Source organism: Hipposideros armiger, unplaced genomic scaffold (assembly GCF_001890085.2).
Source record: "Hipposideros armiger isolate ML-2016 unplaced genomic scaffold, ASM189008v1 scaffold_819, whole genome shotgun sequence".
NCBI classification, from domain to species: Eukaryota; Metazoa; Chordata; class Mammalia; order Chiroptera; family Hipposideridae; genus Hipposideros; species Hipposideros armiger.
In genome coordinates this window covers 200776-226997 of record NW_017732169.1, presented here as the reverse complement: position 1 = coordinate 226997, position 26222 = coordinate 200776, and the positions used below count along the sequence as shown (strand labels likewise).

At 41.1% G+C, this 26222-nt stretch overlaps 1 protein-coding gene across 2 annotated transcripts in view; it reads right to left on the bottom strand.

Moving 5' to 3' along the window:
* SNX27 (sorting nexin 27) overlaps nucleotides 1-24666 on the bottom strand; it is a 67245-nt gene extending 42579 nt beyond the window's left edge. Inside the window, exons 1-2 of one of the 2 annotated variants that reach the window (XM_019628969.1) lie at nucleotides 24180-24666; nucleotides 1004-1235 (exon numbers count right to left, since the gene is read on the bottom strand). In XM_019628969.1, coding sequence (XP_019484514.1) covers nucleotides 1004-1235; nucleotides 24180-24490 — 543 coding nt within the window. In that variant the 5' untranslated portion in view covers nucleotides 24491-24666. The remainder of the gene's footprint in view (nucleotides 1-1003; nucleotides 1236-24179) is intronic. The other variant, XM_019628970.1, reaches the window with a different exon arrangement.
* Between the last annotated feature and the right edge of the window lie 1556 nt (nucleotides 24667-26222).

Genomic DNA, 26222 nt, shown 5'->3' with positions numbered 1-26222 from the left:
TGATCCTTCTGGAACTTTTTTGGCTTCCTTGCTTGCTTTTCTCATCTTCTTACTACAACGAATTTACCGTAAATGTCTATGGGTCATTGTTATACAGGGGACCAATCTCAGTTTCAGAGGCTGCAACTTCAGCTGGCAGGTCAGCTTTACACATGTGTAGTCTGTTGGCCAGTATCTAACAGAATCCACTGCGTTTTTTAACAAAGAATAATGAGTTTCTCATTATGTCAACATACCCCAAATAATCGAAGGCAAATAAAGCATATTGCAACTAAGAGGAAAACTTAGTAGACTGGGCTACCAGTGGCAATTAGGTGCTGAAGAATAAACAAAGGCACTCAGGAAAGGGGCTGGCACGTATCACCCAAAATTCAAGATGGGCTTTCCTGCACATCTGCAACAGCAGCAGAATGGAAATGTATAAAATAGCTCACGTGAACTGCATTCAGAATATAGTTAGGAGCCTGGGGAAAACCAGAGTTAACCATTCAGATGGTGATCTGCAAAGAACATGAAAAAGAACAAGATGTGGGGAGGAGTCCAGGGCACTCGTAGGTTCTGACATGGACACACTGTGTGACCCAAATGTTTTGGAAGACACCACCATTTAAGGTTAAACTTGCTCCACAGTCCTACGGAATCAACAGTGAGAGACTGCCATTAGCAACAAGCTATGACAACCAGTACAGGAACAAACAAACAAAACTAAACCAAACAAACAAAACAAACGCACACACGTTCACAATGGGCCTGAATGCAAACTTAAAACTATCTGGAATAAAATAGAATCACACTTAAGCAGAAATAGGACTCTTCATTACCATCATTCGCCCTGCAATAAATCAAGTTCAGTGTCTTTCATTTACGTGCGAACCCACCTTCCTGGTGGCAGACCCACGTACGTGGCCGTCATTGACTCTAACGCTCTAATTCACATCATACACATGAAGGTCGGGGGAAACAAAAGCTAGATGTGTGAGGATGGAGTTGGGCTGACACTCACCACAAACTTCTCACCATTCTGCTCCACATGTTTGTATGTGGGGACCGATATGGGCACTGCTTGCTTTTCTGTGTAATCATAAAATGATTGTCCCAACGAGTCGTCACTGGGATCTAGGTTATCTGCCTCATGAGGAGGCACAGATAACACTGTCAAGATCAATTCCTTCTCGCCTGCTCGGATCAGGTCCACCACCTGCTTGTGTGTCGCCCCCTCAACATTCACGCCGTTCCTAAGGGGAAAAAGGGAAAAAGACAATCCCATAAACCAGAAGGGTCCAAATACCTTGTAGCTCCACCCTCCTGCCCCCACTCCAGTGGCACGCAGAATGAACCATAAAATCAAAGGATGAGTTTGGTTCCAGAAAAGCTGTTTAGGTTTTTACAGATCAGAGTGTCCAAAGGTGTTTGCAAACTTACGGCGGGGAAAGAATGGAAACAGGTGAGCGGACCTACCCTTCCTCTATGCTAGAATCCCACACACAGCTTCAGGAAAACACGTGGGAAGGAGGCGAACGAAGCTGAGGGTCCAATCTCCTCGCCCTGAGCAAGCACGTATAAAATGCAGTGCAAGTGGCTTCCAATAACCCTGCCATCTGTCTGAACTGTCCTTTTTAAACCTCCTGGAAATCCTGCTAAAAGGAATTTTTCACAAAATGCATCCCCTGAATTTGTAAGGTCTCAAAAAACATAACTTAATTCTTTTACATTTATGTCTGATTTCTCCCCATATCAAATTAGTCAACTTAATTTTTCTTTATACCAAGTTTCGTCTCCTTGGGAGTTAAATGGTACATATCTCCATACATACTAGTTTCTTCTATCCCTCAGTTTTTTAAAAGGCAACGAGAAGACCTCTCTAGAATTTCATTACCTGACCCAACTTCCTTTGGGCTCCCAATCATTTCCATTCATCTCTCTTAGAATTCTATCCACTCCTTTCCTGCTCTGTGTAATCTGTTCACACTGAAAAAAGGTACATCTAAGGCTAGATAGTACCTCAACCTACTCATTCTCTTTCCTGTTTCACTGTGTAGGAAAAGTACAAGGTTTGGAAGAACAATAATTTTGTCAAGAAAGATGCTGAGTCTCCTAAAACTCACTCCGCCAAGCGAACCACCTTCACAGAATGCTGAGCCAGCCTGCTGCCTCAGCAAAACCACCGGGCAGCTGACCCAGAGGTTCCCACCAGGGCTGGCCCCAGCGGGCTCGGAGGTACACACCTGGCCTGCAGTCGATTTGATAAAATCTTAACTACCCTTTAGGGTTAAACTCTTCTTCGGTCCTGTTCCAAACCATTAGGGTTTTTCCTTCCTGAAAATAATGCTAAGTTTAGTAACAAACCTTCCACCACCAACTTTTCAGTCACTGGAATTGTCTCTGTCAGAGTCTGGTATCTGAAACATCCATTTATATAAACAGAACAGGCAGGAGATCACCCCGCAAGCCTCTCCTCGTTTTGGGTTTAATAATCTAGTTAGCAAATTCAGCACTCTTGACATGTCCCAACCTAAAGTCTAACACACACACACACACACACACACGCACACTCACACTCAGTAATTCCACAACTGGCTAGCTGTAGAAGAAAATCAAGAGCCCCTTCCACAGATGGGAACTGGGGCTTTTAAAATTCTGATCAGGTCAGATCAGTGACCAGGAAAAAATGGTCACCTCTTTGATAACAGAGCAGGATGATAAAAGAAGAAAATGGGCTTTGGAGCCAGGCTTACACAGGTTCAAATCTGCCTGTTAGTACCAGAATTAGTCTGGATCGAGTTATTTAACCTTTTTTAGTGCTGCCGACCACATCTGTAAAATGGGGCCAATAATAAGTCCCTAAGAGAGTTTTTGTGAGGATGAACGTAATAAAATGTAACTTGCCAGGAGTGGTGCCCGCACACTCGCATTTGAAGGTATCCAAAGGAAAAAAGAGCTATGTGCCTGATGGTTATGAAGAGACTTTGGTTAAAGAAGAAATGGAAACCTAATGCTGGGTAGTGGCAAAGGATTTCATCTAAATCTTTGGCCTTATTAGTAGTTCTGAGAAAATGCTTTGCCGGTAGAAGAAATAAAATCCAACAAGCAAGTTAGAAATCAATACAGAGCATTTCCTCTATCCTTAAGATCTTAGCTAACTCGCGAATATCCTTGTTAGTTTTTTTTTTTTTTTAAACAAAGTGGGAACCACTAACCCTTTGAGACGGAACAAAATATCCTGGAACCTAAAACAAGATATTTTATATTAGTACAGTTTTATGAGGTGCATATTTGTGAAAACCGTTTAAGAACTGATGCTCAAATCTTACTTTTCAGCTGCCTAATTTTTTTCTGTTAAAGGACGTTTACTCTGTAGATAGACTTGGGAGCCAGTGAACACCTAGAAAATGTGTATGTAAAACTGTATTTGTGTGCATGTATGTATGCATTTTGTTTCCTGGGGAGAGGGTTCACAGCTTTCATCGGCTTCCAAAAGGAATGTGTAATCGCTAGAAAGGTTCAGAATTACTGCTTTCAAGGCCCCTGCACCCATTTAGCTTTCAAGTCAAAAGGCACTGCTCCCTGGGTCACTCACAGAAACAGGCCCTGAAGGCCATCAGAGGAACCAGAGACAGGCTTCCTGCGAGGGCCAGCGGGGAAGAAGGGCGTTCATGTAGGTTTCACTTCTTTATTAGTAAGAAGCTTCGCGACTTGGCTATCATCCCAAAAACCTCTTTCAAAAAAAGGGCAGGAAAGAACTACCACTGTCACATCCTAAACACACTCGCTAGTATTTATTTGGTCCAGCTACAGAAGGAATGCTATACATCCCACAATTTAATACAAAGCTGAAAATTCCTTCATTCTTCAGGTAATGAAATGAGGTCAGTAAAAACCCCAGGATGTCTGATTTCAAAAAGAGCCCTCCCTCCTCTAGAATTAAAGAGGCCTTGACAGTCATAAAACTATTTATATGATAAGCTTTTCCCCAAGAATGCTACTATCCCAGGCTCAAATTAGGTGTGGCCCAATCTGCACAATTCCGAAAACATAAATGAAGACAAACTATGAATTCTGCAATAAAGGGAATTTTCAGCAGTACGGACTTCTGGTTCAAAGCATGGGTTTTGGAGTCAGAGAGACTTGGGTTTGAATACCAAGGGCGCCATTTAACAGGTAAGACATGGGGTAAATTATTCAATCTCACTAACCCTCGATTTCCCAATCCATAAAATAGGGCTAATAATACTTACAGCTAACATGAGATAAAGCTCTAGAACATGGTAACCACTCAATAAATGGTAGCTAACTCGTGTGATAGGATTTCGATCAGTTTTGCAAGCTGGTCAGTAGTATCTTGACCTCCTAACCCTTTTTTCCCTCACCTTTCTTCTCTCTGCAACATAATCTAGTTGGAATTCATTTGAAAATAAATCACTGAGCTCTCAGCCAATGATAATGGGGATCACAAGACAGACTATCAAAAATGTTTCAACAGATATGTGATTAAACAAATACAGCAAAACGTTAATTATAGAATCTAGGTGGTAGGTATGCAGGTATTCACTGTGCAATTCTCTCAACTTTTCTGCATGTTCAAAAACTTTCATAATAAAATGTAAGGGAAAAAAAGGCTACCAAAAACTCCAACAATCCAACAAAATTTTATTTCCTTAGGCAACTGGATGATACCCAATTTACTTTGTGTCTTCAGCACTGTAAAGACACACTTCATAATTTCAATAAAATTCTCAGTTTTTACATGAAACCAAAATTTGGCCCATCCAAAAAGCCTTTGGCTAGCTAATGGATGTGGCTTTTTAGATAAGACTTTTATTCAACTAAAGTTAGCCAACTGAGGAAACTGTAAAGCTAATATAAACACTCCCAGAAGCAGGAAAAAGCTCTAAATAGTCAGGATTTGTTTTTGTGTAGTGCTTGTGAAGGAAGCTATATATAATGAAACTAAATATGGGTGGAAATAGACACAGCCAATCACTCTATGTCCCACAGGAAGGAGCCATGCAATGTGGTGAGGAGAATATTATTCTGACCCCCTGTGATTTACAATAAAGTAACTAAAGGGTAATTAGTCCCTCAAAGGCAGCCTGTAAAAAATAGACAATGAATTCCTATAACTGCAAACAAGAAGATATACTTTTCAGTTTTGTGGATGAAAACACAACAGCTACATGTCCATAAGAACAGTTCAAATAAAAAACAGTGACGACAGCAAGTCTGCCAAGGATGTGGAAGAACGGGAATTCTCACACATTGCTGATGGGAGCACAAAACAAAAGCAATCTGGCAAGTTCTTATAACGGTCAACAAACATTTACTACATGATCTACTAGCCCAAGAGAAATGCAAAACATGTCCCCACAAACAACTGTAGCTGAATGTTCATTGAAGCTTTAGTCATAATGGTCCCAAATGGAAAACAGCCAAATGTGTATCAAAAGTCCCACACCTGAACAAACTGTGGCACATTCATGCAATGGAATATTACTCAGCAATAAAAAGGACCAACCTCTGATACTGACCACATGGATGAATCTCAAAAACACTGAGTAAAAGAAGTGAAACAGAGCAGTCTGATTGATTTGACTCCATTTATGTGAAGTTCCAGAATAGGCAAAACTATAATGGTAGAAATCAAATTGGATCAGCAGTTGTCTTTGGGGGACGGGGGTGGGGTGAGTACTGAATGCAAAGGAACACAAGGAGGCTTTCTGAAGTGATGAAAGTGTGCCGTATCTTGATTGAGATGATGGTTAAATGGTCTAGACTTTTGTCTAAACTTAAACTCTAGGCTTAAAATGTGTGTATTTGACTGTATGTAAATTAAGCCTCAATAAAGTTGATTTAAAAGTGATTATATGTCCTCATTTATAAATATGAACGAGCAGTCCATCAGCATGACACATAACCCCATTCTACTTTTAGATTGCCTTACATTTTTTTCCTGCTCTTATGAACAAGCTCTCATGAAGATCCCACACGACACATAACTGCAGCATGAAACTGTTTCATGGATAGAACACATCCTTTTTCCTTCACCTCCCGCATCTTCATGGAAAACTGATAAACCTTCAATACTTCCAAGTCTTACAAGCCTATTTCGTGGAGTAATGAAGAGAAAATTAAGCCAGGGCTAGTTTTTACCCTACTACTGCTTTGGCTTCTTGTCCTGCTCTTCCATAAACAAAAGGGCACATTTCAAACCTACTGTAGTTAAGAACATCAGCCACAGACAATTACAAAGTTAAGCCAGAGAGTAAAAGCTTATTAAAGCCCTCATGTGTGAGACAAAAGTCAATTCACTAAACTTTGGATTAATACCATTATATTACAAATACAATTCAGATTTTGTTGAGACCTAGATTCCTTGTTAGATTTTTAGCATTCAAGGCTATAAAAAATTTTCTTCTGACAAAGTACTTGCAAAAGAATGTGTCCAGCCAAATATCTAGCATTAGGGAAACCCTTAAGGACATTAAGGTACATCAAACAAATGGACTACACAATTCCTTAAAAATATTTATGAAGACTATATACAAACGTGGAAAAGTCCTTAGAGTATGTTAAATGCAAAAAACAAAGATGGACTGCAAGTTGTTTGTTTGAGGTTTTTTGCATTTAAAATATACAAATATTGTCCATTGTGATTATGAGCATAGAAAATATTTTTGCCCATAAGTAAGGCACAACATGCAAAGTATGAAAATAGTTAAGTTAGGGTGACTGGAACTATTTAAAAATCTTCAATAGTAATTTAAAAAATTTAACATAGCCGTTGTATCTTTTCAATTCCACAAAGCTTTTTAAACAAACTCCCTACCTTCTCTACAATATATTTTCTTGGTAATTTGGTGAAGACCTCACAAGTTGGAGAAAAAGAGACAGACCCAAACACATCAGAAAAGAGACACTTCCTCTGACTTTTCACTGGTTCGTTGCCCAGTTGGGGGGGTACAACTATACCAGGCACTAAAGTACAAAATCAAGGAACCACTCTACTGAAATATGAGGCTAGGCCCTTTCTAATTTTGCAGTTACCTGTAAATCATCGGACTGGCTTAGGTTGGCTCCTTTGCATCTAACTCTGCCTTGCTATCTTACTTAGGCAAACAACCAAGTCAGAGAATATTTTTATTGGCTAACTGTCTTAGCAATCATGCTATACTTTGCCCTTAAACTTGAGATAAAAGATTAAGACATGCATAAGCAATGAGCATAGTCAAAGGAAGGGAAGCTTGAATGTGTTTGCACAAAATACTATTCTGGATGACTAAATATCAAGAACATTTTGGAATTTTGCTTCAGAAATAATATTTTGCATCTTACATTTTAGAACACTTTATTGATAGGACAAGAGAAACACAACTAAAGAAAGTAAATGGCCAAATGTTTCCAAAATGTTTGAGCCTTTTCTAATGAACAGCAAATCTGGTCAATAATTTAAGAAGCATAGCATTATTATCCCAATTACTTTTAAAGTTGACGTATATCATATGAAAAATGAGATGATGACCATATAAAAAGGAAAAATCTTTCCTTTTGGAAAGCAATTTCACTGGCAATGTGCATCTACAGTCATGAAAATGTTCATATTCTTTCAGCTCACAATGGCGTGGCTGAGAGTTTATTCTAAAGAAATCAGCAAAATGCGAGCCCCAGGAGGGCAAGAGCATTACAGCGTGTGCAGGCTGCTCGCACATATTTGAAAGAATAAAAGAAAGAATCTGAAACTCAGAAAAGGTGAGGCGCAAACATATTCATCATTCTTTAGGCTGTTTCCAAATTCTGTTCTTATAAAAAAGTCAACAATAGGAGATGAATGCTCAAGAAAATTACAGCACAACAATCTGATTAACTATAAAGCAATTGTTTAAAGATGTAAATATGCATATGCAGAATAAAATAATCTAGAAATATGTTTCGACCGATGTTATGGCAAAAAGTGGATTATAAAAATGCAACTTCTAAAAAATAACATAGGAGAAAAATCTAGATGAGGTTGGGAATGGCAGTGAGATTTTAGGTACAAATGACAAAAACACGATCCATGAAAGAAAAAATGGCTAACTTGAATTTTGTTAAAATTAAAAATTTCTGCTCTGCAAAAGACACTGTTAAAAGAATGAAAAAACAAGCCACGGACTGGGAGAAAATACTCAGAATACACATTTCTGATAAAGGACTTGTATCCAAAATATATGAAGAACCCTTAAAATTCAACAATAAGAAAACAAATAACCCAATTAAAAAATGGACAAAAGATCTGAACAGACACCTCACCAAAGAAGGTATTCAGATGGCAAATAAGTACATGAAAAGTTACACAATATCATTCATTAGAGAATGCAAATTAAAACAAGATACTACTGCATACCTATTTGAATGGTTAAATAAATAAAAAACTGACAATATCAAATGCTGTGAGGATGTGAAACAACAGCAACTCATTTCATTCACTGTTGGCACTTTGGAGACAGTTTGACAGTTTCTTAAAAAGCTAAACATCGTCTTACCGTGAGATCCAGCAATCACCCTCCTAGATATTTACCCAATTGAGCTGAAAACATATTCATACAAAAACCTGCACATAGGATGTTTATACCAGCTTTATTCATAATCGCCCCAAACTGAAAGCAACCAAGATGTCCTTTATAAGTGGCTGCATAAACAAACTGTGGTCCATCCAGACAATGGAATATTATTCGGCCATAAAAATAAATGAGCTATCAAGCCACGAAAAGACATGGGGGAGCGAGGCTTCAATGCATATTGCTAAGGGAAAGAAGCCAATCTGACAATTATACAACATTCCAGAAAAGCAAAGATCAGCGTGTGGCCGGGGGCTTGGAGGGAGGAAGGATAAGTGAAGCAGAGGGGATTCTCTGGGCAGTGGAACTATTCTGTATGACACTGGAACATTACATGACGCATTTGTCAAAACCTATAGAGCTTTACAACACATCGAGCAAGCCTTAATGGATGCAAATTTTAAAAATCAGTTAGTGGTTTGGGGAACCCCAGACTGTGAGAAGAGAATTTAACTCTATTTCAAATGTATTTCAAATGACCTCATTGATGGGAATTGGGGAAAGGCGCAGACCTAGGTAACTGGAAGTGAATGAGTTCTGTATGACTAAAGGCAAAAGGGCTGCCGGTAAGCACTGTATTCCAGTCTTACAGTTGTTTCCCATGGGCACACATGAACGGTTCTGATAGTGCCATCCATGCACACTGAGATTGAACAATTCAGTCAATGAATGGAGCGTGTGGGGAGCCCAGTTTCTCACTGTTAGGGTGGGAATGTACAGATCAGCAAGGGGTGGGGGTCAAAACAATCCATGGTTATGGAGTAAAGCCACAGACATCGGTAAGAAGTCACGTTTAACTTAATACTGATACAGATGGCTACATATAGAAATATTTCTAGATATACATATAAACAGGGGTTAATATAACATACATATTTCTTTACTCTGTCAGCGGAGAGGGCCAGAAAAAAGCTACACCCTAGTAGCAATGACCACACTGGGTTTCAAATACCATCTCCAGTAAAAGGATCAGGGCCCTTTGAGAAATGGCTGATTCTAGGAGCGGGCAGGAAATACACAAGAGGAGCCTGGACCATTTTGTAGTGCCAGAAAGTAAGGAAATGCTCAAAACCAAAGCACATACTGATGGGGATACGGCAAAAAGGCACAAGAGCCAATTGAAAGAGCTACCAGCGGCCAAAGCTAGAACTGCAGCAACAAAATCAAGGAGTAGTACCAGATTAGATAACCTAAAGTGTAAAATAAATATCCACGAGCCCATGCTAATATAAATAAATGACTGAATAGATTAATACACAGGGGAGAAGAGACATTCTTCTGTGCAGAATGCCAAACAAATTATACGCGCTCGTAGATACTACACCGTAAAAGGGGGAGCGTAACTCCCCACTCCTTAAGGGTAGGCACACAGCGACTCATACAATGGGCACAACATGAGGGGAGAGGGGATAAGGAGAATCACTTTACAGTGGAGAAACCTGACAAACACGACTTCAGCCAGATGATCAAGGTCAATATTAACAGCCATAAATCATGATGATAGTATGTACCCTTGATATGAACTGATGAAAATGGTACTTTACCTCTGTGACCTTCCTCCCGGAAAAACCCAAACCCCAATCTAATCATGAAAACAAAACCAAAGCCCAATAGTCAGGCATCCTGTAATATATCTGACCAGTATTCCTCAAAACTGTCAAGGTCATCAAAAGCATGGAAAGACTGAGTAGCTGCCATAGTCAAGAGGAGGCCTCAGGAGGCATGGCACCTCAGGGTAACATGGTCTCCTGGAGGGGATCCTGGGACAGAAAGACATTAGGTAAAAAAATAAGGAAATCCAAATAAACTATGGGCTTTAGTTGATAAGAAGGTGTCAACATTGGTTCATGAACTGTAACAAATGTAAGAAGAAACTGTGTACCATGGGGTGGGAGAGGGATTTATGGGAACTCTATACTATCTGTTCAATTTTTTTGTAAACCTAAAACTGTTCTAGAAAATAAAGTCTATTAACTTTAAAAATTAATTACAAATTATATATAACAGTGATTTCAACTTCATAAAAAATGCATAAATAAAAGGCAGCCAAAACACCAAAGTAGTTTATTTTAGGATAAGATGATGGGTATTTGTTTTTTCTTTTCCTTAGTCTCCAAATTTTCTCTAACATATTTATATTACTTTTATAATTTAAAAAATGGATTTTTCACCACTGCACACCTATTAGGACAGCCAAAATCCAGAATATGGACACCACCCACTGCTGGCAAGAATATGGGTTCACAGGAACTCTCTCTCACTGCTGGTGGGGATGCAAAATAGTACAACCACTTTGGAAGAGAGTTTTGAAGTTTCTTAAGAAACTAACAAACTCTTACCACCTGATCCAGAAATTGTGCTCCTTGGTATTACACCAAAGGAGCTGAAAATTTATGGCCACACAAAAACCTAAACACAGATGTTTACAGCAGCTTTATTCATAGTTGCCAAAACTTGGAAGCAACCAAGATGCCCTTCATTGGAGGAATGGATAAATGAACTGGGGTCCATCCGGACAATGGGATACTACTCAACACTAGAAAGAAATGTGCTATCAGCCATGAAAATACAGGAAGAAACTCAAATATACATGTCATAAATTTATCCAAACCCATAGAATATACACCACCAACAATGAGCCCTAATGTAAACTAGGGACTCTGGGTGACAATGATGTGTCAATGCAGGTTCAGCAAGGTAATAAATGTACCCCTCTGGTGGGGAATGCTGATCATGGGGGAGGCTATGCACGTGGGGGCGGGATGTACATGGGAAACCTGTGTACCTGCCACTCGATTTTTCTGTGAACCTAAAACTACTCTAAAAAGAGAAAAGCCTATTTAAAAAGTTAATGAATTTTAAAAATTAAGAATGAAATCTCATATATATATATATTTAGATATAATACCTATCTATCTATCTACATACATACATATGTATACATACACACACACATATACATATACCGGGGGTGCCAAAAAATGTACACAAGTGGACACTTTGGTTGGTCAATGTTGCTCAAGCAGTAGTTCGCCATAATCAGAAGTATCTGGACACTGATGGTAAACACTTGAAGCATCTCTTGAAACTGCAGAAGTCAAACGTGACGTGTATTCATCTTTTGTTATCGGTATATATTATTACAATTTTCATACAGTTTTTCCCTTTCTTAAAATGTGTGTACATTGGCACCCTCTGTATATCAAAGTAGATCTACCTGTTGTCAAACACAAAAATTCCTGATCAGAAGGCTAGTACTCTATCACGATTCTTTGGTAAATAATTCAAAACAAGATGGGGTAAGCTATTCCATTTTCTGCCATAAAAATTGAACCAAGATCTGAAATCTTCAAATCAGTTAAAGCTTCAGACAGTTAAATAGTATTTTATTCTCATTTAGGAAGCTAATCTATAAAATAACTTCACTAACAGTCATTTATCCCTGTTTCTTCCCCTGCCTACCAATAAAAAAACCCCAAAACACTATCTGGCTTCTCTTTAGTTATGACTTAATGGAACCATTTTCCAGCCTGAATAACTGCTAAATACAAGTCAGCAGAAAACTAGCACATCAGGGGGTGAACGGTTAGCTCAGTTGGTTAGAACATGGTGCTGATAATACCAAAGTTGCTTGTTCAATCCCCGGCATGGGCCACTGTGAGCTGCGCCCTCCTTAAAAGAGTCAATTATGCCATTGTAGCATGAAAACAATGGGTAACCAATGACCATGGCTGTTCCCCACTAAAATTAAAAAGGAAGGAAGGAAGGAAGGAAGGAAGGAAGGAAGGAAGGAAGGAAGGAAGGAAGGAACCACATTAAAGTTATAGGGTCTCGAAATTACAATCAGTTTGCTTTGTCTTCAGATGTTTAAGGCCACTGTCATGTAATGCAATAATTCTGACAGACTATTCTTTACTAGGAAAAGCGAATATAAAAGGGTCTTGACTCCAACTATAGCCAAAAATAAAAACAAACCAAAAAAACCTCATCTTATTCTAAGCCTCATCTTTAGAGAATGAGGGGGAAACAAGTGTCAACTACAATGTGGACCAAATTAAATGATTTCCAGCCCAAGTTCACAATCCTTTAGTGCTTTTTCAAAGTATCAAAGCAAAATTCAGTATTTATACCAATATTTTAAAGCACCTACAACCAGAAATTTAACACTGGGCAAAAGAGAGTATTCATAACAATAAAGTATGGCTCTAGCAGGGATGAGAAGCTCTAAAATGTATCAATTAGCATCTGGAATTCCCAAAGAGGGGAAAAAAAAGAATAAATAATTTGTCAAATAAACTCTTACCATCACTGGGACATTTTACCAGTGGCTGAGGGTTCTGCTGACAAAGAATGCTGCCTGAGGCAGGAAACGTACAAATAAAGCTCATCTGTCTTGCAACCTTAGCGGCTCCAGTCAGAAGTAACAAGGGTTTATTACTCTGGAAGGAGGAATAGATTCCTCCAACCCACTTCCAAGGCAGTTTACAAATATCATCTTCACAGGTGGATTTATTTCTGAACAAAATGAATCATGTCTGTCATTCAGGAAAAAAGTATAATAAGGGTTAAGGGTTTAAGGTGTTTTTTAAATAAATACAAAATTATAATCGCGCTATTCAGAAAAAAGTTCATTTGTTTACCTGATAATTACCTGTAAAGCCAATGTAACCACTTGTCACCAAGAATAAAAAACTTGTTCATTTCCCTCCTGATAGAACACAAAATGCCAGTCTTAAATTTTAAAACAGCCTCCCACATTAAAATGATTAAGGTTGTAAACCTGTGTCCTGGGCTGCCAGCACACACCCGTGGTCCTGGCATAATGACTGGGCCCTTGCGTTTTCAGACGTCTCTTGGTTTGAGCAATAAACTACATGGCCCTCTTAACTGTAGTACATTTTGTGTCTGGGAGGCTCCTGTTAAGAGGCACACAGTCCCTGGGCACTTACATTTACTAGTTTAGGTGACTAAGGGCAGAACAGTACTTCCAGGGACTTGGAGGAATTGCTCTAAATGGATTTGGGTGCCATCTTTATTTTCTTACCCTCCCTGTATACTCCAGTATTAAAACTGTCTGGTAATCTGCCAGATCCCCCACCAAACCATAATTTCCTCAGGGCAAGGACTACATGTCATTCAGCTCTCTACCCCCAGCATCTAAACCCGTGTTTGTCACGTACTAAGCACTCATTAAAGATTTTCCCGGAATAAACGAAAAACCTATTAAGGCAAGCACACAAACACACTAACGGTTTTCCTTCATGCACTTCTGTAATTTCACCCCTTATTCTTAACTTTTACACTGGTTTCACTGTTTACAGGGAAACACTAAAAATATTATGCAAGCTCTACATTTTTCAAACTTTGGTTTTGAAAAGCTAACTTTAGTTTTAGTATTAGTGATCACTTTGCTTTCTATTATGGGAAGCAGTAGAAATAATGCTTAAGAGTATAAAATATAGCATTTAATTATGGAACCAATTTGAAAGTGAGGCTGTTTTCTTTTATTCAAACATATTGAAAAGTAAATTGTTTTTATTAATTTTTAAATATAACATTGATTCCGAGGATAGCAAAATGAGGTAAAGGAGAATAAGAAATGCACATATTGACATTTAAAAAGCAAGTCTTTACTTCACGTGAATTCTGGGAATAATCTATTGTAATTATACTGCTTCATATTGTGAAAACTAAATGCACCAAACTTTGTATGAAAAACATTAAGCACAATGGGCTTCCTCACACGATAGAGGCTAAAAAATTACCAATAAGGTCTTCAAGAAAGTTCTGGTACTAAAACTATAAAAGTATACACTGATTTTGTTTTGATAGGATTTTCTGGTTTTCAATTTTTGTCTTTAAAAACTTGATCAGCACATAACTCTGATTCTATTCAAATGCAACGCTGGAAGTGAAAACGGGTTACTTCTTCACACTATGGGATAATAAATGTTAGATATGAGTAAGAAAGTTGCCAACAGCCGTAACAGTTTCCCTAACGTCTTTCCTCACTTCCCTCCTATTTACACTATTTCTGAGGACCCCCTCACTCACCAGCAATCAGTCCTCAATCGTTGCCTTACACTAACTCAGGCTTTGAGATCTACTACATTCTGAACCACTACCTACATGGCCAATTTAAATGCAACTCCAAATGTTTTTAACTTGATATACTGTGTACAATGAAAGTTAAAGAATAAAATCTACTTGCTTTATCAACAACCTTAGTTTGCAAGTCAGGTAAATTACCAAAGAAGGAAATCAATTTTTTAAAGTTCTAGTTCACTATTTCTGAATTACTACATAATGCAGTTAAAAGAATGGCTCCTTAGGGCTGGCCGAGTGGCACGATGGTTAAGAACTGGCTTGGGACACCAGAGGGCCCCGGTTCGGATCCCACATAGGAGGGCCAGTGACACTGCCCTCCACAGCTATGATGCTGAACAACAGCTCAACCTGGAGCTGGGCTGCCGTGAGTCGCTGGCGATGGTGTAGGCTGCAGCCCCTGTGGCAGTGGGTTGCCATGGGCTACCGTATGTAGCCAGCAGCCAGCGTGAGCGGCTAGCAGCCGCAGTGAGCGGCCATCCAGAAGCCGGCGACTGATCTGCCTCGCCCGGGAAGAGAGCAATGATGGTGCCAACTTGGGCCAGTGAAGCAACGTCCTCCACAACTAGACTGAAGAACAAAACGGCAGCAACTTGTCTGTTTCTCTTCCCCCAATTCCCCAGCCCTGTTCCCATCCCCCCAATTCCCCAATTTTTAAAAAAATGCCTTCATCTATGAAAGACAACCTTAAAATTAATAACAAGAGATATACTTTTGAAGGGATATGGCTTTTTGGCAATCAAATACCATCTTTTAATCCAAGTTAAATGTGGACAATTTCCTTTGCAAGGTGAACACAGACTACTTACTGTAAGCTGTAGTTTATTTCAATTTATTGAACAAGAAGAAAGGTACAGTAAGACCTTTTCTGAATCAGCAACATAAAGGACAACTGGGAATAAAGGCTAGGGAAATCTAGAAAAATCTACCAGCACATAACTCATAAAGGGAAACTTTAGTGTCACATTTCCTTGGATTCAAAACATCAGGTAGGGAAACTAACTGCCATTTCCAAGTACATGCAGGTTACATAGCCTGAAAAAACAGACCCAAAAGTAGTTTTCTAACTCTACTAGAATCAAAATGACCATAATATTGGGTAAAAATAATTAAGTGACCTGCATGGTATATTCAATAGACAAATTACACTGATTACAAATCACAAATTTTATATTAAACTGGTGAGCAAAAGAAGTGGCAGAAGTTTCCCAAACTTTCACAGAGGTCATCACATTTTCCAAGGTCTCCAGATACTAAGTTACTCAATCTCCCAATTTTTAAAACATACTAAATAAACACAACCAGAACTAGACAGACGCATAGATATAAAAGTACTGCAGTGCTGGGGAGGGGCGGAGGACAACTTCCTGGTGAATCACCCTGAATAGTTCGGTGAGTGTCATCAGCCACTCCAACACAGCTGCCAGATGCTCTACACGAGCAGCTGACTCCCTGCAACGCTCCCTGCTTCTCCAGAGAGAAGTAAATTAATGACTTGTGTTAAGTCCACAGAACACATAGGTCTGTCATTCCGGCCTTCGCTGAGGTCTGACACAAGTACGTGCAGTTTCCCATAGCTCAAGCAAAAACAAATCACTGTTTAAAAGGCATCTTCGTAACAATGGAAGTTCCTTGAAGGTAAGTACACATAAGGGTACTCAAAAATAGTTGCTTACTCTGCAACGTTGATACCTTGCAGATAGGTGTAGTTCCTCAAATGCTACGAGAATCTTATTTAGTTAGCAGGGAGCCATAATAAATAAGAGAGACTATCCATGTGCTAAATAGCGTTTGACTAATACAATACTGCGAAACCGATTACTCTAGTAACCTCTGGCATCACCGAGAAAAAGCAAAAACGTGTTGGGTTGTCGAAAAAGTCATGATGTTTTTTTTCTACGGTTTTCGTTGCAAAAATGCGTCATGACTTTTCCAACAACCCAATACTTGGTGGTCACCACCAATTCTTAAACTTATTGGAAGTGTCTGTGTATGAATTTTGGTTTTGAAGGTAGACAACAGGTAATCAATCTTAGTACTACTGTCGGAAAAGTCATGACGCATTTTTGCAATGAAAAACAGAAAAAATACGTCATGACTTTTACGACGATCCAATATATTAAGCTCCCTGTCTGTCTTCAGTCTCCACCACTCCCAACAACAAGCTGCGTGCCCAAATAAAATATTTAAATGAAAGGAGGCACCTTCCAATCAGAGGGGCCGCCTGAACCGTGGTTACCTCAGAACCTCACAGGTCAGGCAGAGCACCAGGGGCCCACAGCACACAAGGATCAGACTGCAAACACACCAGCAAATACAGGCATCTCACACAGAAGAGAAAGAGAAACGGGTATTTGAGACGCTGGATGGGGCTGTGAGGTAACACAAATGAAGCAGCCAGTTCCTCAGCAGCTGTTTGCAGCTCTGGGTGTTAGAGCTCAGTTGTCCTTGGTCCCCTTCTTTATATAGTACAAGCCGGCCCAAGAGACTAGATGCTCTGAAATTCTTCTAATTCTAATAGTGATTGTCCTCTTCGGCCTTGGAAAGTTATTCGACCTCTTCGGGTAAATAATTAAATATAAACTAAATTTTCACAGGGAGTTCTGGGTAATTGATGCACATACGGCTGTATTCTGACCTCGAAAACAGAATAAAATCCAAACTTCTTAGCACTGCATTCAAAGCTCTTTTTGATCTAACTTCAGGCACAATTGTTCATAGACGAACAGCAATCTTAGATTCCTTTTAGTTATTCTAAGAACTTTCCACATCTTCAGTTTCCTCAGCCTATACAATCCTCCCCCCTGCTCTGCCTACTGAAATTGTACTTGTCCTTCAATCACAGCTGAAAAACCCTCTAAGACCTATCTACCCGCCAATCTTCTCTTCCCTCTAAACACCCATAGTTTTTCGCTTCCCTCCTTTACTTCACTTTGCTTTGCACACAGTGAATTGTTACATGTACCTTCCCCACTGCAGTGGCAGCTTCTCAAGGGCAGGGGTGCAGGGACAGGGAGACTCCACAAGCCCGACAGGACTTGACACACAGTTTGTGCTTCACTGTGGAACCAGACTGAACATGAGATGATATTAGTGGGCCAACATCAGAAAAGTGATGCCCTACCTCATTGATTTTCAAACAGTGGATCACAACCTAATGAGTCGTGAAATGAACGTAGTGGGCCAACATCAGCATTCAAAACAACAAAACAATACAAAACACTGAACACACTAAAATATACCACAGTGCCGGATATACCAGTAATTATATAGTTTTGTAAAACTTGCTTCAGGTGTTTTTTTGTATTTATATTGGGTTGTAATATAAAATGTACCTCTTACTCTGAGTTGCAATTAAAAAAATATTTTAACATTGCCTAATACTTTTTTTCAAATCTGGGGTGAGAACTGTACCACGCATACACAGGCTTCTACTGGATTGCCCAGTGAAGCGTGGAAATCATCTATACAGCTGATAACAGAATGACCCCAACTAGCTCTACCCTAAACCACAATATCCTTGGTGTAATATCATTACCTAACGAATGAACTCACCACAGATCACGCTCCCAAAGCACTGTGCAGTGATCATAAATTATGTTTGCTTGTCAACTGAGTCTCTGCTTATCTACCAGATCATAAGAATTATTCCCAAAGGGACTTATCTTAAAAAATAATTACCCGTGAGAGCATGGTGGCAAACCCTCACCTGAAACAAACGAGTCGGTGAGGATGGAAAGAGAACAGTTCTTCACAATAATTTATATGATGCAGACAAACTTTCCTGTCCTGGTCACAGTCATGTGGTGGAAGTGAGTTCCCAGGGGACGATAATGCTAGTATCAAATTTAGTTTTATCTGTTTGCCACCTCAACCACCTGTGGAATTAACAGCATTGATTTAGGTTGCAATTATGATTGTCATGCTCTCCTCACCAAAAACCAAAGGTAGCAACAAACAAGGACACAGGATGACTGCTTTGGTTCCCCTCTCACCCACCCAGTGGAACAAGAGACAGGGTACATGCAGACATAGGACAGCTACATTTCACAACACTGCTATCCAAGTTTACAGGGGTGTGACTGAATTTTCAGCAACCGTTCAGTCAAGAATAGTTGACTATTAGCAGTCAACAATAGCTTAAAAAAAAAATAAACAATGGAAAATACTCTGGATTTAGAATCCAAAAACCTGCGTTTAATTCTGGTTAATGCTAGTTAGTGCAACACCCAGCTTCCTCTCTGATGAAATAGAGACCGTACTAATACATTCACTCAGCAAGTTTGCATTGAGTAATACCGTCTATGAACCCCTAGACATCTTGCTGGCGAACACCACAGACGGAGTCCCTGACCTCAAGGGGCTTATATGCTCCCTACCTCACAAGGCTGCTGTGAAGAGCAAATGTGAAAACACTGCAAACTGTCACACACACACTTCAAACAGCAAAGTGGTACAATGATTATTGTTACTATGTGGTATAAAGATTATGGTTGCTATTGTTCTACCTCTTAACCACCCATCTTTATTACCTCAGCTTAGCAACATTCAATAAAGTGCAGATGATGAGATATAATAGTCCATTATCTACTGAAATTATTTTCCTGAGAAATGGAACTCAGGAGCCTAACGAGTCTTGGCTCATGACTCTCAATAGAACCATAAAGATAAAATGAACTGAGACTTCAAGGCCTGTCACCTGTAGTGTCGCTCCAGGTAGGGTTGGGCATGTGAGTTGCATTACCCACACTTGGCAAGGGAGTAAAAAATAAAGATTTCTAGGCCTCGTGCAAGACCTACTGAATCATAACCCTTAAAGTGTGGGCCTGAGAATCTATACTTTTAACAAGCACGCTTATCCAGTGATTCTTATGCTCACTAAAGCTTGAGAATCACTGCCATAAAAATTCCTTTGATCAACAACTATGATGTCAATGCCATTTCCAAAACCTGTCTGGAATATCTGAGCCAAACAGAATAAAATTCAGCCACAATTGAGAAAGTAACTTGGAGGTGCTTAGCAGTGTGTCACATGACTCACACTTAACTCGCAAAAATACTTCTTGGGGCACCAACCTCTTTCTATTCAATCATTTTCAAACTTTCACAGAAAATAAAGCCAAAAAAAAAAAAAAAAAAGGGATGCCCACGAGATGTAAGTTATTAAAATTAACTCTCAATAGTCAAATATATGGTGATGAAGGAAATGATACTTTGGATGGTGAGCACACACAATACACAGATGATATATTATAGAACTGTACACTTGAAACTTATATGATGTTATTAACCAATGTCACCCCAATAAATTTAATTTTAAAAACTCTCAATAAACAAATTTTTTAACATGCCTTCCATTTTTCTTATGGTTTAACTTTAACCAGGGAAAGCTGATGGGCATATTATCCCATAGCTATCAAAGAGGAAGGCACATACTCTGGATCATGACTTTTAATGCGAGCCAACCTTAGGAGTCCAGGCTTACTAAAGACCACACTACCCAAATACCAAAGAGACAAAACAAACTAGCCAACAGACAAACCTAATCCCTAAAAACTATAGATGGTACCACATCCAAATCCACAGCATGCTGAAACCCTCCCGAGAGTATCTCTCAGGAAATCAATCAGGAGCCCTTGGAACTATTTTAACCTTAAGAAAATTAACCTGAAATCAAATGTTACTTCACATACTATATAATTAGTGCAAAGATATACTTATTTTGGTTCCATTTGTTGAAAGCATCCTTCACTCATTAGCCTCCGGGTATATACACATCAAAGTGAAGACACTCGATATACGTTACAAGGGGGAAAATTACAAGGTGAAGGACTAACATTCCAACTGCAGTAAAATGTAGAGCCCAGAGGGCTTGTTCATACTCCAGTACCAAGCCCTGCAATATGCCTCTTTCCCAAAGCAGTTAGAATCTAGTCAGTTCTGAAGGGAGAAAGGACAAACTGAACCATAGTGAATTTACTTGAATGGCTGTTCCAAGATTCAGTGAGGATGGGCGGGGCCTCGGTAAACAGACTTTAAAAGAAATTGATGCTCTTCCTTTTGCCCAAGTTTGCATTCCCTTAAATCTCAGTTACTCTGTTCTTTCACACCTCTACCAGTTGTCCAAATAACTGCAATATGTGAGAACTGGAATAAATTGTGCATTGGAGGAAAGCATCGAAAATTAGTCTTAGTTCAACAGCAATTATCAAAGTCCAGACATCTACCTATGACTTCATACAAATTACATCTACATAATGATAATCTACCTATGCCTAACCCTGATGCTGCTTGGCACTTCATCAACTTGCAATGCTTTGCTGGGACAAGAGAGGTTAACTTAAGGCTCTTAGCTGAGAGACAGAAAAAAGCTCTGAGAAATGTTCCTAAAAAATACTTTAGAAAACTATCATCAGCCTAACTAAGATCAAAACAAGCGGCAGACACAGGTATCCCTCAAGAATCATGTCTGTTTGGTTGCTGATTTCCTCCTCTCACTTGAAAACCTAAGGAAAGGATGCAGACTTTGGAAGAAGGCAAGGAAAGAGAAAGAAATTATATAGTTGACACTTAAACATGGGGGTTCGGGGAACCGACCCTTCCCCAGCAGTCGAAACTCCATGTATATAACTTCTGACTCCCCCAAAATTTAAGTTTCTCCTCAGTATTCTCCAGGGATTGGTTCCAGGCCCCCACCCCCACAAAGGATGCTCAAGTCCCCTGTAGAAAATGGTGTAGATCAATGCATACAGCTGGGCCTCCGCATTTGTGGACTCCCAACCGCGGACTGAGAACAGTACAGGTATTTACTGAAAAAAATCCACATATGTGGACCCACGCAGTTTGAACCCGTATTGTTCAAGGGTCAACTGAAGTTGAGGTCTCAGAGAATTTACCAACTAGCTCAGCTCTGTGTTGCAACTCGATTTCCACTGTAGCAGCGGAGAAGCTTCAAAGAATTTGGAAATCAAAATACAGTTGGAAGGTGAGAAATCTATGCCAGGAGGATGTCTGAGCATCACAATCTTCCAGAGAAAGGTTCTCTAACCTAAGAGTGTTCTTTTGCCCCGCCTGCTAGAAGAGACAGAGTTCTCTACTCACCACCAAGGATGTGCCAAAATGCAATGTCTTTTTTCTAGGAGGAGGAATGAACTTAGTGGAACCTGGGCCTGAGGTAAGCCCTTCTACCTGCCCTAGGGGGTCATCCGAGGTCTCTAAAGAGTATCTAGTTCCCATCTGGACTCTGCTGCAAAAACCATAACAAAGGCAACAAGACACCATCTATGTTAGTTGGTATATATATATATGTATATACATATATATATATGTATATACATATATATATGTATATATATATGTGTATATATGTATATATTTGAAATGGTCAGTCACTTTAGCTGTAGTCGTCTACAGAATCATTTTAGTTTAGTTCTTTTAGCTCCTGTAAGGAGTAAATTATTTAGAGCTTTATGATAAATTTATAATTTTAAATACTTTAGTTTTAAATTTAAAAATAAACAGCTGGGTCCAAAGTAAACTTCCAAAGGGAAAGAAAAATGACAATTCCAAGAGCTTCTATTGGAAGGAAACAACCAGGCACAGATTTTGAGTTATCTAGAAAGAAAAGAATTAGGTGCCCAGATACAAAGGTCACTATTGCATTCTATTCATATATCTCAATGCCCTTACCCTCAAAAGATTAAGACTATATTGCTAGAGAATACTAGGAAACAGTGTGTAGGACGTTAACAGAGGGAAAAAAGCATCTATTTACAGGAAGGACAGAAAAAGTTACAGTAATAGCTCCAAACACTTGCTTGGATGAGGTACTCTTTCTTGAGATGCAAGAGTTTCGAGATAGAACCAGTGAATACCACAGAGTAAGAATGTCAAGGAGAAGGGCAGGGGCATAAGGTACATAAGAAGGGATGGACTCCTCTATACCCACACCTTCACGACCCTATCCCCTTTGAAGTCCTGAGCAAGCCTAATGTTTTACTAGAGGAACGCCTGAAGGTTGTGGAAATTATAATTAAAATAACGTTTATAAAAATATGAGAAGGACTTCGTGCGAGCAAATCCAAGCACCGAGGGAAAGGGCAAAAGTGTGAAAAAAGAATATACAAGATAGAGTAAGAAGGAGCGAGGCACAGCACTGAAGACTGCCGACGCTGGAGATAATGCCAGCATACACCACCTACCAGTCAGCCAGCAATCACTACATCAATGTTAATACAACGTACAAAAACCCCACACATGTAGCACCTGGGCCGGAGTAGTGGAGGAGGTCTGCACAGAAATCGCGAGACAAGGCAGCATCCTGCGCGAGCTTTAAGGGACGCAGTGGGGAAGGAAGGATGAAGGAGCGTAAAGGGGGAGGGGCTGCAGAAGGGAAGAGGATGGGTTGCAGCAGCAGAAGGGGCCTAAAAAGAGGAGGGGAAAGCAACCCGGCGACGAGAAAGAACAGGATAAAGTCAAGCGTGGGATCGCCAGAGGATAGAGTAGGAGAGCGAATGGAAACAGCATGCCCTGAAAAAGTGGGGAGGTGAAGGACCCAAAAGGGGGCTGTAATTGTAGACTACAACAAAAGTGTGAGTACGTGCAGGAGTCAGAACAAGGATGCTCTCGGAGGGATGTGGTGATGGAGACGCTAGATTCAAAATCATGGTGTAGGGCGAGGACTACTGGGAAGAGAACTACAGTATCAGAGACCCCACCACCAGCACCACCGAAATTAAAAAATAAATAAATGGAAGGCATGCAAGGGTCAGAAAAGAAGGTGTACTCGGAGAATGACTACAAAAACGAAGGAGGAAAGGCACAGGCGGAAGGACAGAAAAATATATAGCGGGTGCTTACCCATAAGGAGAGGGTAAGTAAGGAAAGAAAACGGAGAGCAGCGTGGAGGGCTGGTGCTTCCGGAAGAAAAGTGGGAGCAGACCAGGGGTCTTGCCTACTCGGGCTAGAGGGCCGGAGGGACGGTCCACGGGGGCTGGAGGGAGTGGTGGGGAACTAGAAACTACGATGCCCACGATGAGAACTTGGGGAGGACACACACACACACACACACACACACACACACACACACACACACACAGAGTGGCTGGCTCGGAGGAGATGCTGTCAGTGAGGAGCAGAGCAGGGTCATCATGGCAAAGCGAGGGGCGGCGAGGAGCAAGCAGCATGCCAAAGGGGCAGAAAAGCAGCCGGAGGAATGGGGGCGGGGGTCACGGCGGTAGGGGCGCAGGGACAGAAACGGGAGGTTGCAGGGAGGGAGGTGGGAGTCGCAGAAACCCCGGGTGTGGGAGTTAAAAAGGGTTTCCCCCCCCCCAGGAGATGCGGGGCCTGAGGGGGCGGGGGTCCCCGGGGCCATTCGGGGTCGGGGGGAAGGTGCGGCCTGGGGGTGACAGGGGGAGAGGGGAGATGCAAAGACAGGCGGAGGGGATGGGGCGGGGTGGGGCGGCGGGCAGCCCCGATACTCACACCTCCAGAATGCGGTCCCCCTTGCGCACCCCGGCACGATCGGCCGCCCCCCCGGGCAGCACCGCGCTCACATGCTGCAGCGGCGCGTACAGCTCCCCGTTGATGCTCCGCAGCTGCCCGCCCTCGCTCACTTGGCCCCGCACGTTGAAGCCGTAGCCGGACTCGGACTTGACGATGCGCACGACCCGCGGGCCGGCGCCTCCGCCGCCGCCGTTCCCGGCGCAGTGGAGCCCAGACCCCCCACCGCCGCCACCACCTCCGTTCCTGTGAGGGGCTGAGGGGTGAATCCCTTCCCCGTCCTCGTCCGCCATCTTGCGAGCAAACGAGCCGTATCCCCGCCCCCCTACGCCTCCACTCCCTCCCGGCGCGCGCTCGCCCTTCTCAGCAGCCGCGCGACCCCCTGCGCGCGCGCCCGCTCCGCCGACCGCGGGACCAGAGTGGGCCAAGGAGCTGCCGGCTTAGGTAAAGGGGAGGCAGGGGGCGGGGGAAAGTGGACGGTTGGGCGCCGTAGAGCCTCCTGGGAGATGTAGTTTCTGGAACGTGGGGGCGGGGCGGGGGCTGGGCCGGGCCGGGCCGGATCTGAGGTCATATGACGCAATTCGGGAGCAATGCCTGCTGGGAGTTGCAGTTTGCCTTTCATCCTTTTAGGAATTTTATCTGTTCGGCGGTTGAGAGCGTGATGGACTGACTCACGTGTTGACTTGGGGCAAGTTTTTTTTCCTTCTTTCGTTTCATAGACCCCCAAAATAATAGTATTAGGACACATGGACGTTTGTGATTCAACACAGTCTTAAATTGTAGCAACTCATTTGCTCAATACCTTATATATTCACATACATTATTTTATTTTATGGCCCCAACAACCTCGGGAGACTACTGGATCATGATTTAGTTTCTCTATTTCACATATTAGGAAACTGAACCTTAGAGTTCTCAAAGCCATCCAGCTATTAAGTAACAGGAACTAAGGCGCAGTTATTTTTGTGCAACTCTCTTTTGACGTATTGCAACTACATAAAAACTCTGCCCCAACTGTACAAAAAGCATATATACAGGAAACTATGGCCTCACTGGTTTAGAACTGGATATTAGAGTGGCCAAGTAATTTCAATTGAGTGATGATTTTGAAGTTACCTTTATTTCTAATTCATTTTGTTTCCCCCAACAGCACAGTAGTATAACTTGCAAATGGCAGTAATGGATGTTTTTTAGCTACCTACCGAGACCCAAACTGACAGATACTATACAGAATGCCTGGCAAAAGCGAGTAAGAAGAGCAAGAGCAAAAATAATGTAAATATCTTAAGCACTTAATACTCAGGTCTGGTATTTGATTTTACCTACTGGCAAGCGAATTAGCCTGTTACTGTTTCATGGATGCTGATAAGAGACACAAGATTCCTGAGTCAGAGACAAAGGACTATGACGACACCTGGAAGCAACATGAGCTTCAGCATGTTTGTGTCAATTCCTCTTGCCCCACACGTCTCACGGGGGTGACACGAAGGGCTTAGATGACTACTATGCACTGGGTGGATTTACATCATGGCTGAGAAACACTGAGCTTGGGGAACCCGCCATTTTATAGGAAGCAATAAACAAACCTGTTCTTTGTCCTGGAAGGAAGCTTTACTTCATCACTCAGAGTTGCTTGCTATAAACACAAGCCTGAGGAATGACCCTGGTGAAGAGCAGTCAGGGCCTTGCATTCTTGGTACCCAGGAAGCTGGGTAGAAACATGAAAGACCCACAAAGGACTGTCTCTCCACATTACTATGTGCCAAACACTGTTCTAAGCATTTTACATCTATAATCTCATTTAATCCTCACAAACCAATAATGTCCCTATTTTATAGATGGACAGGCATAGAGAGGTCACAGAGCTAATAAGCAATGAGTCCAGAAACAACAGGGATACAGAGTTAAAAGGCAGTAAAAGTTTAGTTGCTGAGGTGTGATGACTTATAAAAGCAACAAACAACCCCCTGAAAGAATCCATGGACTACGTAACGGTGTCCAAGGAATTGTTCAAGGGGAAAAAAA